At 39.4% G+C, this 18,387-nt stretch overlaps 1 protein-coding gene across 1 annotated transcript in view; it reads left to right on the forward strand.

Annotated features, from left to right (window-relative positions):
- ARSB (arylsulfatase B) overlaps nt 1-18,387 on the forward strand; it is a 255,229-nt gene that overhangs the window by 45,346 nt on the left and 191,496 nt on the right. The window contains exon 4 of the mRNA XM_004374570.2: nt 5,686-5,893. Coding sequence (XP_004374627.1) covers nt 5,686-5,893 — 208 coding nt within the window. The remainder of the gene's footprint in view (nt 1-5,685; nt 5,894-18,387) is intronic.

The raw sequence follows: 18,387 nt of genomic DNA on the forward strand, positions 1-18,387 counted from the left end.
AAGACAAATAACCCAATTAAAAAATGGGCAAAGGATATGAACAGGCACTTCACCAAAGAAGACATTCAGGCAGCTACCAGATACATGAGGAAATACTCATGATCATTAGCCATTAGAGAAATGCAAATCAAAACTACAATGCGATACCGTCTAACCCCAACGAGGCTGGTATTAATCCAGAGAACACAAAATAATAAATGTTGGAAAGGTTGTGGAGAGACTTGAACACTTATACACTTCTGATGGAAATGTAAGACGGTACAAGCACTTTTTTGTTTGTTTTGTAATTGTACTTTAGATGAAGGTTTACAGAACAAATTAGTTTCTCATTAAACAGTACACATATTGTTTTATTGCATTGGTTAACAACCCCAGGACATGTCAACACTCTCCCTTCTTGACCTTGGGTTCCCTATTACCAGCTTTCCTGTCCCCTCTTGCCTTCTAGTCCTTGTCCCTGGGTTGTTGTGCCCATTTAGTCTCGTTTTGTTTTATGGGCCTGTCTAATCTTTGGCTGAAGGGTGAACCTTGGGAGTGACTTCATTACTGAACTAAAAGGGTGTCCAGGGACCATACTCTCAGGGTTTCTCCAGTCTCTGTCAGGCCAGTAAGTCTGGTCTTTTTTGGTGAGTTAGAATTTTGTTCAACATTTTTCTCCAGCTCTGTCCGGGTCCCTCTATTGTGATCCCTGTCAGAGCAGTCAGTGGTGGTAGCCGGGCACCATCTAGTTGTACTGGACTCAGCGTGGTGGAGGCCTTGATAGCTGTGGTTCATTAGTCCTTTGGACTAATCTTTCCCTTCTTTCTCCCTTGGTCCCAAAGGGGTGAGACCAGTGGGGTATCTTAGATGGCCACTCACAGGCTTTTAAGACCCCAGATGCTACTCACCAAGGTAGAATGTAGAACATTTTCTTTATTAACTATGTTATGCCAATTGAGCTAGATGTTCCCTGAGACCATGGTCCCCACTGCCCTCGGCCCAGCAATTTGGTTGCTCAGGGAGTTTCGATTTGTCTATGGAGCTTCTATGAACTTGTCTTGTGCAAGTTGTGCTGGCTTCCCCAGTACTGGGTCCAACCACTTTGGAAATCGATTTGGCACTTCCTTAAAAAGGTAGAAATAAAAGTATCATATGATCCAGCAATCCCATTCCTTGGAATCTATGCTAGAGAAATAAGAGCCATCAGACAAATAGATATATGCATATCCATGTTCATTGCAGCAGTGTTCACAATAGCAAAAAGATGGAAACAACCTAGGTCCCCATCAGAGGACAAATGGATAAACAAATTATGGTATATTCACACAGTGGAATACTATGCAATGATAAAGAGCAACGATGAATCTGCGAAACATCTTATAACATGGATGAATCTGGAAGGCATTATGCTGAGTGAATTTAGTCAGGCGCAAAAGGAAAAACGTTGTATAAAACCACTATTATACGAACTCAAGAAATGGTTTAAACACAGAAGAAAACATTCTTTGATGGTTGCAAGGGTGGGAAGGGAGGGAGATGGGTCTTCACTAACTAGATAGTAGATAAGAATGATCTTAGGTGAAGGGAAGGACAACACACACTACAGGGGAAGTCAGTACAACTGGACTAAACCAAATCTAAGAAGTTTCCTGAATACAGCCAAACACTTTGAGGGACAGGATAGCAGGTGCAGGGGTCTGGGGACCAGGGTTTCAGGGGACATTTAGGTCAATTGGCATAACAAAGTTTATTAAGAAAATGTTCTGTGTCCCGCTTTGGTGAGTGGCATCTGGGGTCTTAAAAGCTAGCGGGCGGCCATCTAAGATACATCAATTGGTCCCAACCCGCCTGGAGCAAAGGAGAACGAAGAACACTGAAGACACAAGGAAGGTAGTAGTCCAAGAGACAGAAAGGGCCACATAAACCAGAAACTCCATCAGCCTGAGACCAGAAGAACTAGATGGTGCCCGGCTACCACCAACGACCACCCTGACAGGGAACACAACAGAGAGTCCCTGACGGAGCAGGAGAAAAGTGGGGTGCAGAACTCAAATTCCAGTAAAAAGACCAATCTAAATGGTCTGACTGAGACTGGAGGTACCCTGGAAGACATGGCCTCCGGACTGTCCATTAGCCCAAACTGAAGCCATCACTGAAGCCAACTCTTCAGACAAAGATTAGACTGGACTATGGGATCTAAAATGATACTCGTGAAGAGAGTGCTCCTTAGTTCAAATAGATACATGAGACTAAATGGGCAACTCCTGTCTGGAGGCGAGTTGAGAAGGCAAAAAGGGACAGGAGCTGGTTGAATGGACACAGGAAATCCAGGGTGGAAAGGAGGAGTGTGCTGTCACATTATAGGGAGAGCAGTTAGGGTCACATAGCAATGTGTATATATTTTTGTGTGAGAAACTGACTTGAACTGTAAACTTTCACTTGAAACACAATTAAAAACAAATAAATTCTTCCTAATACCAAATGGGCACAGTGAAAGTTTTTTAGAAATACTTTGTTTTGTTAGATAAGTTATGTGTTTTTTCTGTAGAAACAAATCTACCACAAATCTTACATACTAATAATTTGTTCAAAAAAGGTGAAAAGGTAGGTATAATATAGTTCCCTTCAGCCTTTAACTTCCTTTAGTATTTCTTTTAGTTCAGATACACTGGAGACAATTTTTTCAGCTTTTGTCTGTTTGTGAAGTATTTATTTCACCTTCATGTGAAGGATATTTTTGTTGGATGTATAATTCTAGGCTGACAGGTATTTTTTTCCTCAACACTTTAAAGATGTCACTACATTGTGTTATGGCTTCCATTGTTTCTGGTGAGAAATTAGCCATCATTCTTATCATTATTTTTCTGGATGTAATGTGTCTTTCTGCCTTTGGATGCCTCCAAGATTTTGCTTTTCAGTATTTTGAATATGTGATGTGCTTAGGTGTGGTTTTCTTTGTATTTATCCTCCTTATGTGTCATGGATTGAATTGTGTCCCCCAAAAATATCTGTCAACTTGTCTAGGTCATGATTCCCAGTGTTGTATGATTATCCACCATTTTGTCATCTGATGTGATTTCCCTATGTGTTGTAAATTCTACCACTGTGATGTAATGAGATGGATTATTGGCAGTTATATCAATGAGATCTACAAGATTAGATAGTGTTTTAAGCCAGTCTCTTCTGAGATATAAAAGAGAAGAGCGAGCAGAGAGTCACGGGGCCCTCGTAACACCAAGAAAGCAGTGCCGGGAGCAGAGCGTGTCCTTTGGACCTAAGGTTCCTGTGCTGAGTTGCTCCCAGACCAAGGGAACACTGATGACAAGGACCTTCCTCCAGAGCTGACAGAGAGAGAAAACTTTCCCCTGGAGCTGATGCCTTGAATTTGGACTTGTAGCCTACTAGACTGTGAGAGAATAAATTTCTTCAGGAGCACAGTGAAGAGGATGGCTCAGATAGGAGTTGCTTTCAGAAAGTCTGATTAAGAAGGACAGGCTGACCTGGAATACCACTAATGTAAAGGGTTGTAAACTGGTGTAAAAGGTAGAGTAGAATCAGTGTATCCCACTCCTCAGTTTCCAGGAATTATATTGGTATTACATTTAGTCCTAGACCAAAGACTTAAGAAGACATGGTGTCTACTTGTTTCCTCATAAAATATTGTATTAAAAAACCCTAAGCTTCTCCAAAAGGTAGGGACTTATTTTTCAGCTAAAATAATCTAGAGTAGCCAAGATTCATCTGTTGGTACATATCCATACTGTAATGGTGGATTTTACGATAGAAAATTGCTATGCACTTAATGTGAACTTGAGCAGGTCACGTAATCTTTCTAAGCCTCAGTTAACTCGTCTGTAAAAATGGATGTAACATAGGGTGGTTTTGGGTATTAAATGAGATCATACATGCAAATTATTATCACAGTATCTAGTACATAGACAAGATTTCATATATGGTTGCTATTATTGATATTGGAAACCCTGGTGGCGTAATGGTTAAGAGCTACGGCTGCTAACCAAAAGGTTGGCAGTTCAAATCCACCAGGCACTCCTTGGAAACTCTATGGGGGCAGTTCTACTCTGTCCTATAGGGTCGCTATAAGTCGGAATCGACTTGACAGCAATCGGTTTTTTTCTTTGTTTATTATTGATATTATTATTATGTTGTTAAAACATGCAGGGCCTTCCATGCCATTTTAGGACTCTGGCTTTTATTTTTTGTCTTGGGCCTGTTGTTATTTTAAAAAACATCTTTATTGAGATATAGTTAACATACCCTAAAATTCACCAATTTAAAATACACAATTTAGTGTTGTTGTTAGGTGTCGAGTCAATTTTGACTCATAGCGACTCCATGTGACCGAGTAGAACTGCCGTAGGGTTTTTTTGGCTGTAATCTTTATGAAAGCAGATTATCAGGTCTTTCTCCTGCAGAGCCGTTGGGTAAATTCAAATCTCCAACCTTTTGGTTAGCAGCTGAATGCTTACCATTTGCACTACCAGGGCTCCTTTACAATTTAAGAGTTTTAGCAAATATAGTTGTGCACCCGTAGCCACAATCTAAGTTTAGAGTATTTCCATCACCTCAAAAGGAAACCTTATACCCATTTAGCAGTTATTCCCCATTCCTCCCTCCCATAGCCCTAGGCAACCACTAATCTACTTTCTGTCGCTATACATTTGCCTGTTCTGAACATTTCATATATGGAATCATACAATATGTGGTCTTTTGTGACTGGCTTCTTTTTCTTAGCATAATTTTTCAAGGTTCATTCATACTGTAGCATCTATCGACACTTCATTCCCTTTTATTGCTGTATATTGCTACAAATATACCACATTTTGTTTGTTCATTCATCAGTTGATAGAAATTTGAGTTGTTTTCCCTTTTGGCTATTATTAATAATACTGCAGTGAACATTGGTGTGCAAGTTTCTGTATGGATCTATGTTTTCATTTCTGTAGGAGTGGAATTGCTGGGTCATATAAATAGAACTGTATGTTTAACAATTTCAGGAACTGCCAGACTGTCTTCTGAAGTGCTATACCATTTTACATTCCCACCAGCAATGAATGTGGGTTCCAATATCTCTACATCCTCACCAACACTTATTTTCCATTTTAAAAATTATAGCCATCCTGGTGGGTGTGAAATGTTATGTCATTGTGGTTTTGATTTGCGTTTCCCTAATAACTAATGATGCTGAGTATCTTTTCATGTGCTTATTGGCCATTTGTGTGTCTTTGGAGAAATAGTTACTCAAATTCTTTGCCCATTTTTAATTGTTTATTATTGAGTTCTTTATATATCCTGGATATGACTCCCTTATCAGATATATGATTCACAAACACTTTCTCCGATTCTGTGGGTTGTATTGATATTATTTTTATTAACGGATAAATCTGGGAGGAGCCCTGGTGGTGTACTGGTTAAGTGCTCGGCTGCTAACCTAAAGGTCAGCTGTTCGAACCCAGCAGTCTCTCTGTGGGAGAGATGCGGCAGTCTGCTTCTGTAAAGATTTATGGCCTTGGAAACCCTGTGGGGGCAGTTCTACTCTGTCCTGTAGGGTTGTTATGAGTCAGAATCCACTTGATGAGAATGGGCTTGGTTCCTTTTGTGTTTGTGTGTTGATAAATCTGGATGGTCTTATTCTATGTTTAATGCCTCCATGCCCTCTTAACTGATTTGCACAAAATCTCTTTCCAGCCTCTGTTTCTCTACCTTGCTCTCCAGTCTGTCCACGAACCGCTTCAGGTCCCTGAAGAATATTTGAAGCCCTATGACTTTATCCAAGATAAGAACAGGCGTCACTATGCAGCAATGGTGTCCCTTATGGATGAAGCAGTGGGAAATGTCACCGCAGCCTTAAAAAACCATGGGCTCTGGGACAACACGATATTCATCTTCTCCACAGGTAAGTCTGTCAAAAGGAAAATCATCTCTTGGCAAAGCCTCAGACGTAGTGTTCGATAAACAGAATGAAGACAAATTGAAGCATTTAGCAGTTCCTTATTAAAATAAATGCTAACTGCAATGATGGTGACATGATAATAATGGATACAAAGATGTGCCTAGGCAAAAGAATTGTAGGCTTTCCCTGTCCCCTTCCTTCAGATAGCAAAATATTCTGGGAATATGCTTAAAAACAAGAGCTCACTAGCTGAGTAAGTGTGAGTGTATGGCATTCATACGCAGAAATACAACAGGGTAGTGAATCCCTGGAGTGGTGGTTTTCTGCTCTCTCTGCAGCTCATGCATCCTCTATCAAAAGGACTTGTGCCGACTTGTGGGGATTTTGTATCAGTGCTCAGAGATGGACTGTGACATTATGAAGACAGATAAGAAATGGGGCCATTTAAATCCAGGCTAGGCTCTCCAATATTTTTTATGTTAAGATTGTTTTCTGACAAAAAAGTCATACTTGTTCATTACAGAAAAGACAGAAAAGATGGAGAAGGAAAGAAAATTCATAATCCCACACCTGAGATAATGCTTAAAAAGCATTTTCATTATGGCAATGCCATTTTGATTCCTATTCCCTTGTACATGTGACTTCTTCTCATTAAACATAGTTTTCTAAAATTTAACCATAATATGGTTTGGGTATAGATTTTTGTTTATTCATTTGCTGAGTACTCAGAGGTCTTTCAAAATTCTTTGGCCTTCCCTCCCGCTTTCCTCCTATTCTTTCTTCACAGAACTCCTGTTAGTTCAGTGTTGGATTGATTTTCTAATTTTCTCGTTTTTCTGTTTTTTCCCCTTTCCTATTTTATTTACTTTTCTTCTTCTGTTTGGGAAATTTCCTTGACATTATTTTCTAATTCTTCTATTTGAACTCTTTCTTGTTTTCTGGTAATTCTATTTTTGTAACATTCTGTTCTTATTTTATAGATATAATAACTTATTTTTCCAGTGCTTGTGCTCTTAACTGTTAATTATATATGTGTGTGTCTGTGTATGTTTGTGTGTATATACATATATATACACAAATATACATGTTTATCCACATATGTATGTGTGTATATGTATACATTTATAAACCAAATCAGTTGCTGTTGAGTCAATTCCGACTCATAGCGACCCTATAGGACAGAGTAGAACTGCCCATAGGGTTTTCAGGGAGTGACTGATAGATTCGAACTTTTGGTTAGCAGCCAGGCTCTTAACCACTGTGCCACCAGGTCTCCTTTATGTATGTATTTTAAGTTTGCCTGTATCTCTTCCTTCCAAGTTTTTTTATACCCCCCAGTTTGTGTCTTGGTTTTAATCTGCCTTTCATGTAGGAGGCTTTCTCATCTCCCTAGTGATCCTCAACTACAACCTAAAAAGTTGATTGGAAGCTTCAAGTGAGGTCAGGCCTTATTGTCTGGTGAATTTCACCGTAAAGTGACTGTTCAGGGGTGTGAGGTGACATGATGGTATTGTACTCAGAGCTGTTTTTCTTTAGAGAGTCATTTTGTTTTGTTTACTTTGCTTTTAATTAGGCAAGGTCATTGAAACTAGCATTTATTGATGCTTACTATGTGCTTTACATGAATTAGTTCAATTAATTCTCACAGTAATTCTCTGGGTACTATTATCACCCATCTTCCAGATGTGGCTACTGAAACACAGAGGCTCAGTAACTTGCCCAAGGTCACACAGCTCCTAAGTAGCAGAGCCAGGGTTTAATCTTTCTAGCTCCATGGCAATATCCTGCTTCTGAGAGACTGATCTAGATTTTCTCACGGAAGCTAATGTTGACCACAGAGCTTTCTTTGTCTGGCCTTACCAGCCTTGTTCAGTTACCTTAATGTGCAGTACAAATATTGTAATTTTCTAAGTGTGCCCTGATGTGAAAAAGTTGAATATAAAGTGAAATTTTTCTTCCAAAACTTATCTTTCAGAAAAAAGGGAAATGTCTTTTACTGACATTTTAAGATCTCTCATATTCTGGGAGTCTTTCTCAATTTACTTTATTCTCAACAACCTGATACAGCACTTTGATTGGTGCTGGTATTGAATGCTTGTAGAAGTCCCTAGACAGAGTCAGTAAAATAGGAGGCAAGACATAACACTGATAAAATAATCACTTCTGGAATATCACCTTACAATTGCAAGAACTGGAAATCATAAGTTTATTAAAAAAAAAAAAGGCTTTGTTTTTGAGATAACAGTTCTATAGTTTCAGGACAAATGATTTCCTAAAATGAAATCATATGTGGATTAAGATGTGGATTAAAAAGTACTCAGAAGTGAAGATGGGATACTCTGGAAAACAGTGTGAAATGTCTCAGAGTGACTCTTGTGACAACAAATGTATTGTGCCAAGAATGCACGGGAAGAGGTGAAATAAATTTTTTCATATATGACAATGGAAAAAAAAATCCAGTATTTTAAAATCAATGTATTGTTTTATGTGTTTTCAAATATGTAACTATTTTTAAACAGGTATTTAACTGTTTCATATACATCCATAAAATTATACTCATTCATACTGGAAAAAAACTTCTGGAGCCTCTCACTGGGAAAATGGGGATTGCTTTAGATTAGGGTTGTCTTATATTCTGGCACTGTGATACATTAATAGATAATCTTGAACCATCTTTGCATTGTTGGGAGAAATCCAACTTGACCATGTGGGTGTATTTTTATTATTCTACTGATTTCAGTTTGCCAGTGTTTTATTTAGGATTTTTGCATCAACTCCTAAGTGCAAGTGGGGTTGGTAAATTCTTTTCCATCTTTGTCAGGTTTTGTTTTCTTGGTTGTTCTCACTTCATAGAATAGTTTGGATGGTTTTTCATCTTTTCCTATCCTCTGGAACAGCTTACAGATGTTTGAAAGACTTCTCTGTTTAAGCTGTTCCTTGGAATCTTTTTATGAGTTAATTATTGTTTTTTTAAAAAATTATCTCCATAGCTTAAATTTTTTGCTGAATTAAAATATTTTAAAATTAATTTTGCCCGAAATACAGTGAGGCCTTCGTTCTTCAGACTGAGATTATTTTTCACTCCAGCAAGTTTTCCTTGTTCATATTTTAGCTTATTACTTTTGTTCTGCTCAAAAATACCTTTAATTAATAGGTTGAACCTCTGATTTAGCTTTTCTCTCATCATTTTTAGTTTTTGCCCTTTCCCTCAACCTTCTGGGGCTCCTCCACATTAGCAGTTAGATTTTTTTTTCTCACAATTTTAATTCTGCTCTTTAATGTCTCCAATGTAGATTATTACTGATTGTATTTTTAGTTTCTTTGTAATTCTTTCTTTGCTTCAATCAGTCCTTTTTCTTCTAAGCTTTTTAGTAATAAAAATGATTACATTTTATTGGGGTCCCTACACAGTACAAAGGGTAAATTTACTGGGCTGCTACCGGAAAGGTTGGAGGTTTGAGGACACCTAGAGGTGCCTCACAAGAAAGGACTGGTAATCCACTTCCAAAAAACTAGCCATTGATAACCCTATGGATCACAGTTCTATTTTGATACACTTGAGGTTACCATAAGTCAGAATCGCCTATAGCAATGGTTTAACCTTTTATTAAATATTTACTGCATGCCTACACCTTGTTCTAGTGTTTTTCCTATCCTTTCTCATTTTGGTCATGTTGTAAGCATTTGTTCAGTGTAACCTTGAGAGATAGGTATTTATCCCATTTTGCAAATGGAGAAACACATTTTAGAGGCTTAAGTGATTTGTCCACAGCCACACATCTAATGAATAGAAGAGCTAGAATTCAAACCCAGATCTATAGCTGAGGTCAATACTTGTTCAGCAGTGATCAATTGTGCTTTTGCATCTCATCTTCTTTTCCTTTTATCTCATCCTATTGTCCCTTATCTCTACTTTCGGCTTCTCCAGTTCTGTTCATAGAACCCATGTTTTTTTCTGAATTTGTATAAATAGAACTTTTCTAAAATCTTCGTTTTCATTATAAATCATTACCAGCTATCTACTTTCCCTCTAAGTATAAGTGATCTGTCCAAACAGAGCACACAGTGGTCTTTTGGACTCTAGTCACTGTTTACTGGTTGAATTCCTTCTGACATCTGTAGCTTGAAGTCTGGTTGATGCACACATATAACTTACTCCGTTCCCGATGGCTTTCTGACATTCCTGTTGTTGTTAGGTGCCGTTGAGTTGATCCCAACCCATAGCAACCACATGTACAACAGAATGAAACACTGCCTGGTCCTACGCTATCCTCACAATCGTTGCTATGTTCGAGCCCATTGTTGCAGCCATTGTGTCAATTCATCTCGTTGAAGGTCTTCCTCTTTTTCACTGACCCTCTACTTTACCAAGCATGATGTCCTTCTCCAGGGACTGGTCCCTCCTGATAACGTGTCCAAAGTACGTGAGACGAAGTTTCACCATCCTTGCTTCTACTGAGCATCCTGGTTGTACTTCTTCCAAGACAGATTTGTTTCATTTTCTGGAAGTCCATTGTATATTCAATATTCTTCGCCAATACCATAATTCAAAGGCATCACTTCTACTTTGGTCTTCCTTATTCATTGTCCTCGCTTGCATATGAGGCAATTGAAAACACCATGGCTTGGGTCAGGCACAACTTAGTCCTTAAAGTGACATCTTTGCTTTTTAACACTTTAAAGAGATCTCTTGCAGCAGATTTGCCCAATGCAGCAGCATATTTGTCCAGTCAATGCACTGGCTGATTTCTTGACTGCTGCTTCCATAGGTGTTGATAGTGGATCTAAGTAAAATGAAATCCTTGACAACTTCAATCTGTTTTCCATTTATCATGATGTTGCTTATTGCTCCAGTTGTGAGGATTTTTGTTCTCTTTCTTTCTTTTTTTTAACTGTACTGTGGGTGAATGTTTACAGCTAAAGTTAATCTTATACAAAATTTTATACACATATTTTCATGTGACACTAGTTGCAATCCCTATGATGTGACAGCACACTCCCCCCTTTCCATCCCGGGTTTCCCGTGTCCATCCAACCAGCTCCTGTCCCTTCCTGCCTTTTCATCCTGCCTTCGGACAGGAGCCACCCATTTGGTCTCCTGTATCTGCTTGAACTAAGAAGCACACTCTTCACAAGTATTATTTTATTGTATAGTCCAGTCTCACCTTTGTCTGAAGAGTGGCCTTCGGGAATGGTTTTAGTTCTGGGTTAACTAGCATGCGGGGGCCATGGCTTCAGGGTTCCTCCAGTCTCAGTCAGACCATTAAGTCTGGTCTTTTTTTTGTGTGTGTGTGTGGTAATAAGACTTTATTTAACCCCACGAAATTTTTTTTTTCTCACTATTTTTATTGTTGTACTTTAAGTGAAAGTTTACAATTCAGGTTAGTCTCTCATACAAAAAATTTATGCATACATTGTTATGTGACCCTAATTGCTCTCCCTATACTGTGACAGCACACTCTTTCTTTCCACCCCTTATCTCCCATGTCCATGCAACCAGCTCCTAACCCTCTCTGCCTTCTCTTCTCACCTCCAGAAGAAGCTGCCCATTTAGTCTCATGTATCTACTTGAGCTAAGAAGCATACTCTTCACGAGTATCACTTTATGTCCCGTAGTCCAGTCTAATCTTTGTCTGAAGAGTTGGCCTGGAGAATTGTAAGTCTGGTCTTTTTATGTGAATTTGAGTTCCGTTCCACACTTTTCTCCCACTCTGTCAGGGACTCTCTGTTGTGTTCCCTGTCAGGGCGGTCATTGGTGATAGCTGGACACTATCTAGTTCTTCTGGTCTCAGGCTGATGGAGTCTCTGATTTATGTGGCCCTTTTGTCTCTTGGGCTAATATTTTCCTTGTGTCTTTGGTGTTCTTCATTCTCCTTTGCTCCAAGTGGGTTGGGACCATTGATGTATCTTCAATGGCTACTTACAAGCTTTTACGACCCCGGACACCACTCACCAAAGTGGGATGCAGAACATTTTCTTAATAAACTTTGTTATCCCTGTTGACCAAGATGTTCCCCAAAACCATGATCCCCAGCCCCCAGCCCCAGCAACTCTGTCCCTTGAAGTGTTTGGTTGTGTTCAGGAAACTTCTTAGCTTTTGGCTTATTTCAGTTCTGCCGACTTCCCCTGTATTATGTGTTGTCCTTCCCTTCACCCAAGATGATTCTTGTCTACTATCTAGTTAGTGAATTCCTCCCTCCCTCCCCACCCCTGTAACCATCAAAGAATGTTTTCTTCTGTGTTTAAACCTTTTCTTGAGTTCTTATAATAGTGGTCTCATACAATATTTGTCCTTTTGCGACTGACTAATTTCACTCAGCATAATGACCTCCAGCTTCATCCATGTTGTGAGATGTTTCATGGATTCTTCATTGTTCTTTATTGTTGCGTAGTATTCCATTGTGTGTATGTACCATAATTTGTTTATCCATTGGATTTTGGTTTTCTTTATGTTGAGGTGTAATCCATACTGAAGGCTGAGGTCTCTGATCTTCGTCAATATGTGCTTCAAGTCCTTTCACTTTCAGCAAGCAAGATTGTGTCATCTGCATATCGAAGGTTGTTAATGAGTCTTCCTCCAATCCTAATGCCTCGTTCTTCTTCATATAGTCCAGCTTCTTGGATTGTTTGCTCCGCATACAGATTGAATAAGTATGGTGAAAGGATACAACCCTGACGCACACCTTTCCTGACTTTAAGCCACGCAGTATCCCCTTGTTCTGTTCGAACGACTGCCTCTTGGTCTAAGTACATGCTCCTCTGCAGTGTTATCCATAATTTATTATGATCCACATTGTCAAATGCATTTGCATAGTCAATAAAACACAGGTAAACATCTTTCTGGTATTCTCTACTTTCAGCCAGGATCTATCTGTCATCAGCAATGGTAGTCCTTTTTCCACATCCTCTTCTGAATGTGGCTTGAAGTTCTGGCAGTTCCCTGTCAATGTACTATTGTAACTACTTTTGAATGATCTTCAGCAAAATTTTACTTGTGTGTGATATTAATGATATTGTTTGATAATTTACGCATTCTGTTGGGTCTCCTTTCTTTGGGATGGGTCCAAATATGGATCTCTTCCAGTCGGTTGGCCAGATAGCTGTCTTCCAAATTTCTTGGCATAGACGAGTGAGTGCTTCCAGCACTGCATCCGTTTGTTGAAACATCTCAGTTGGTATACTGTCAATTCATGGAGGCTTGTTTTTCGCCAGTGCCTTCAGTGCAGCTTGGACCTCTTCTTTCAGTACCATCAATTCTTGATCATATACTACCTCCAGAAATGGTTGAAAGTCGACCAATTTTCTTTGAAGAAGACCAGTTCCAACTTCTTTTGATGCTTCCTGCATCGTTTAATATTTTCATTGTAGAATCTTTCAATATTGCAACTGGAGGCTAGAATTTTTTCTTTAGTTCTTTCAGCTTGAGAAATGCCAACCATGTCCATCTTTTCGGTTTTCTATCTCCAGGTCTTTGCACATTTCATTATAATATTTTACTTTGTCTTCTCGACCCGCGCTCTGAAATCTTCCGTTCAGCTCTTTTACTTCATCATTTCTTCCTTTCACTTTAGCTACTCTACATTCGAGAACATTAAGTCTTCTATACTCTGCTGAACGTGGTTGACATAGTTGACATTTTCTTCTCTTTTGGCTACCTGGTTCTTTTATTTATTTATTTGCTGCCAGGTTCTTTGACATGGTAAAAGAACCCAGCATGCCCAGTAACCAGACACTTCATATATCCAGACTTTCATGGCTTTACTTTTGGGGACGTTTCCCAGGATGCAGTGTGTCCCACTGCTAGACTTTTTCTTCTCCTCCCCATTGTTTTCTGGGAGTTGTGGTCTCTATCTGTATATAGAAAGTTGAGGAGGTAATAATTCTCTGGTCACCTCAGATTTAACACCATCCCCTCCCAGGCTGTAGATCAAAAACTGTAGCCTTCAATATGGATTACACTTCAACATAAAGCAAACAAAAATCCTCACAACTGGACCAAAAATCAACATCATGAGAAATGGGGACAACACTGAAGTTGTCAAGGATTTCATTTTACTTGGATCCACAATCAATGCCCATGGAAGTAGCAGTCAAGATAACCAAACGACACATTGCATTGGGCAAATCTGCTGCAGAAGATCTCTTTAAAGTGTTAAAAAGCAAAGATGTCACTTTGAGGACTAAGTTCACCTCACTCAAGCCATGGTGTTTTCAATCGCCTTATATGCATGTGAAAGCTGGACAATTAATAAGGAAGAGTGAAGAAGAATTCATGCCTTGGGATTATTGTGCGGCAAAGAATATTGAATATACTATGGTCTACTAGAAGAACAACCAAATCTGTCTTGGAATAAGTACAGCCAGAATGCTCCTTGGAAGCGAGGATGGTGAGACTTCGTCTCACGTACTTTGGACATGTTATCAGGAGGGACCGGTCCCTGGAGAAGGACATCATGCTTGGTAAAATAGAGGGTCAGTGAAAAAGAGGAAGACCCTCAACAAGATAGATTGACACAGTGGCTGCAGCAATACATACATATACACAAACATAACAAAGATTGTGAGGATAGCACAAGACCAGGCAGTGTTTTGTTCTGCTGTTCACTATGAGTTGGAATTGACTCGACAGCACTTAACAACAGCCTCCCAGGCTGTCTTCCTGCCTCTTTTTAGGTAGGCAGGGTTGATATATGTCATGAGGCAAAGCAAGATCAGCCAGCCCTTATTTCATCAGCCCAGTTTCTTTGGCTGTACAGTCTATGGAAATTTCTTCAAGATTCTGCAGTATAGGTTATCTGCCAGTCTTGGTTCCTCATGTTGGATGGATTTTTATCTTTTTCTGTGTCTTTGTTGTTTTAGCAGGATATTGGTTAAGAGAAGCAGCACTAGGGGCTGCTAGAATGAAATCACTTTAACCTGGATCTCCACGGCTGATCTTTATAGCTGCTAAACTCTAGGAATCTGCACAGAAATCTGACCTGACTAAAATGAACCCTTGAGCAACTAGATCATGAATTAAAATTGGCAAAACTGATTCTAAAACATTGAAGAGAAGCAGTGAACTGATTCAAGTTCATAGTCTGATCCCAACATCTTTATGCAGTCATTTTTTAGTTTATATTAACTCTTATCAGAATAACCAATTTCACTTACATTTAGTTGAGAGTTTGACTATAAGGAGAAACTAAACTTGCAGTTCTTTCTCCAGAGACATTTTCTGTGTTTAATGACAATAGCATTGCCTGAAGTGGAATTTAGTAATGTGCTATAATGATGTGATTAAAACCCAAGGAAAGAGGACCTGGATCTGGTAGATCTTAGGGTGGGGATTCACTTTTTCCAGTTTTCTTACTTTACTTCGCTTAGCATTGCTCTTCTTTAAAAGCATAAAAATACTGGATGCATTGAGAACATGACTTCCAAGCAAATGAAATGTTGAATCTATTAAGCACAGAAAACCCTAAAATAAACTAGCCTCTTGGTAACAGTCTTATATTTATTGAAAGGGAGAGGCAAGGGCATATATTTCAGGTTTTCATGTTTGGAAAGTTGTTTTTTTTTTTTTAAAGAAATGTATCCCTTTTATAATCTAAGTAAAATCCATGAGACTTCTCATTCTTTGTCACTTGTACCCATCATTTGAGTACTGAAGGTGGTTGGTTATTCTCAGTGTGTCATCTTCAAACTACCAACAACAGTGGGATATTAGTTAAAAGTGCAGTTTCTCAGATACTACCACAGACCTACTGAATCAGAAACCCTGGGGTTAGAGCCCACGGATCTCCATTTTAATAATCCAGGTGATTATATTGCACACAAAAATGTGAGAACCTCTCCTAAGGTAACTTTTATTCAAACCTTGGTAATTTACCTAATGAAGAATATACAAACACACACACACACACACACACACACACACACACACACACACACACGGCAGAAACCAAGTAGGTTTTGAAGTTCAGCCTCTTCCAGGCAATTTAATTTTCATTTCATGTAAATACACCCATTTCTAGAAGTAGACTTCAAAAAGCTAAGAAGAAAAATTTAAATTTGATTATTCTGCACTGTATGCTCTTGCTGCGTACAAATTACAACCTTGATAGATTAGTGCCACTGTTTCTGCAATGCATTATTATTACTGCTGTTAACGGATGTTGCCTGCCTCATTAAAAACATAATGTTCTGTTCTTTTTATAAAATTTGACCCTTCTAATCCCTCTCTGATAGGATATGATCAGAGTTCAAGTCCCAGCTTTGCTGCCAATTAGTTATGGAGACTGTAGTCTCAGTTTCATCATCTATTAAATGAAATTTAGTTGATTGTCCATTTATTCACTCAGTCTTCCATTGCAGATAAAAAGATAAACAGGACATCGTTCCAGCTTGTAGGAAGCTCACGGTTTAGTGAGGCAGACAAGTAAATTTATAATTATAATGCAGTGGAAGAGTTCTATGGTGCAGCCCAGGGTGCCTCTGGGAGGCTTTCTGAGATATCACCATGGGAATGAGTTGGCCAGATAAGTGGTGTGCAGGTGGAGAGGAAATTGGGGCATAACTCGAGAGAGTAGTAACACAGATAAAGGCAGAGAGAGCAGTTCTAACTGTAGTTCAGCATGGCTAGAGCCTAGAGTACAAGATGGGGAATGGTGCGATACCAGCTGGAGAGTGACATGGGAGCCAGATCAAAGACAGCCTCTGTGCATGCAGGAAGGGATTGTGATGACATGTTGAAGGCAGTCAGGAGGCACTGAAAGGTTTTAAGCAGAATCAGATTTTCATTTTAGGATTGACATGGAGAATAGTTGGAGGCAGGCAGACAGTAAATGGAGGTGGGAGGACAATGACTGTCTGAATAAAGGCAGAAGGAAAGTTGGTGGAGAGGAAAGGACAGATTTAAGAAATATGTGGGAGAGGTTGGACCAGCTGAACTCTTTTTTCTTCCCAAAAGACAAGATTTTTTTTTTATTGTTGTAGTTTAAATGAAGTTTACATTTCAAGTTAGTCTCCAATACAAAAATTTATACATAGTTATGTGACCCTAATTCCTCTCCCCATACTGTGACAGCACACTCCTCCTTTCCACCCCTGATTCCCACTATCCATTCAGCCAGCTCCTAACCCTCTCTGCCTTCTCATCTCACCTCCAGACAGAAGCTTCCCATTTACTCTCTTGTATCTACTTGAGCTAAGAGGCACACTTCTCACGAGTATCACTTTATATCCCACAGTCCAGTCCAATCTCTGTCTGAAGAGATGGCCTCGGAAATTGTTTTAGTTCTGGGCTGATAGAGAATCCAAGGGCCATGCTTTCTGGGATTCCTTTAGTCTCAGTCAGACCATTAAGTCTGGTCTTCTTACTCGAATTTGAGTTCTGCACCCCACCTTTCTCCTGCTCCATCAAGGACTCTCTGTTGTGGTCCCTGTCAGGGCGATCATTGTTGGTAGCCAGGTACCATCTAGTTCATCTGGTCTCAGGCTAATGAAGTCTGGTTTATGTGCCCCTTTCTGTCTCTTGGGCTAATACTTTCCTTGTGTCTTTGGTGTTCTTCATTCTCCTTTACTCCAGGTGGTTGGGACCAGTTGATGCATCTTAGATGGCCGCTTGCAAGCTTTTAAGACCCCAGATGCCACTTACCAAAGTAGGATGCAGAACATTTTCTTAATAAGCTTTGTTATGCCAGTTGACCTATATGTCCCCTGAAAACAAGGTCCCCAGACCCCTACCCCTTCTACTCTGTCTCTCAAAGTGTTTGATTGTATTCAGGAAACTTCTTAGCTTTGGTTTATTCCAGTTGTGCTCACTTCCCCTGTAGTGTGTACTGTCCTTTCCTTCACCTAAGATCATTCTTATCTACTGTCTAGTTAGTAAATAACTTTCACCCTCCCTCCCCACCCTTGTAACCAACAAAGAATGTTTTCTTCAGTGTTTAAACCTTTTCTTGAGTTCTTGTAATAGTGGTCTTATACAATATTTGTCCTTCTGTGACTGACTAAATTCACTCAGCATAATGAGTTCCAGCTTCCTCCATGTTATAAGATGTTTCACGGGTTCATTGTTGTTCTTTATCGTTGCGTAGTATTCCATTGTCTGGATATACCATAGTTTGTTTATCCATTCGTCCGTTGATGGGCACCTAGGTTGCTTCCATCTTTTTGCTATTGTGAACAGTGCTGCGATGAACATGGGTGTGCATATATCTATTCCTGTGACGGCTCTTGTTTCTCTAGGATATATTCCAAGGAGTGGGATAGCTGGATCGTATGGTACGTCTATTTCTAGCTTGTTAAGGAAGTGCCAAATCGATTTCCAAAGTGGTTGTACCATTTCACATTCCCACCAACAGCATATAAGTATTCCAGTCTCTCCACAACCTCTCCAGCATTTGTTATTTTGTTTTTTTTGGATTAATGCTAGCCTTGTTGGGGTGAGATGATATCTCATTGTAGTTTTGATCTGCATTTCTCTAATGGCTAATGATAGTGAGCATTTCTTC

The sequence above is a fragment of the Trichechus manatus genome, unplaced genomic scaffold, assembly GCF_000243295.1.
Source record: "Trichechus manatus latirostris isolate Lorelei unplaced genomic scaffold, TriManLat1.0 scaffold00029, whole genome shotgun sequence".
NCBI classification, from domain to species: Eukaryota; Metazoa; Chordata; class Mammalia; order Sirenia; family Trichechidae; genus Trichechus; species Trichechus manatus.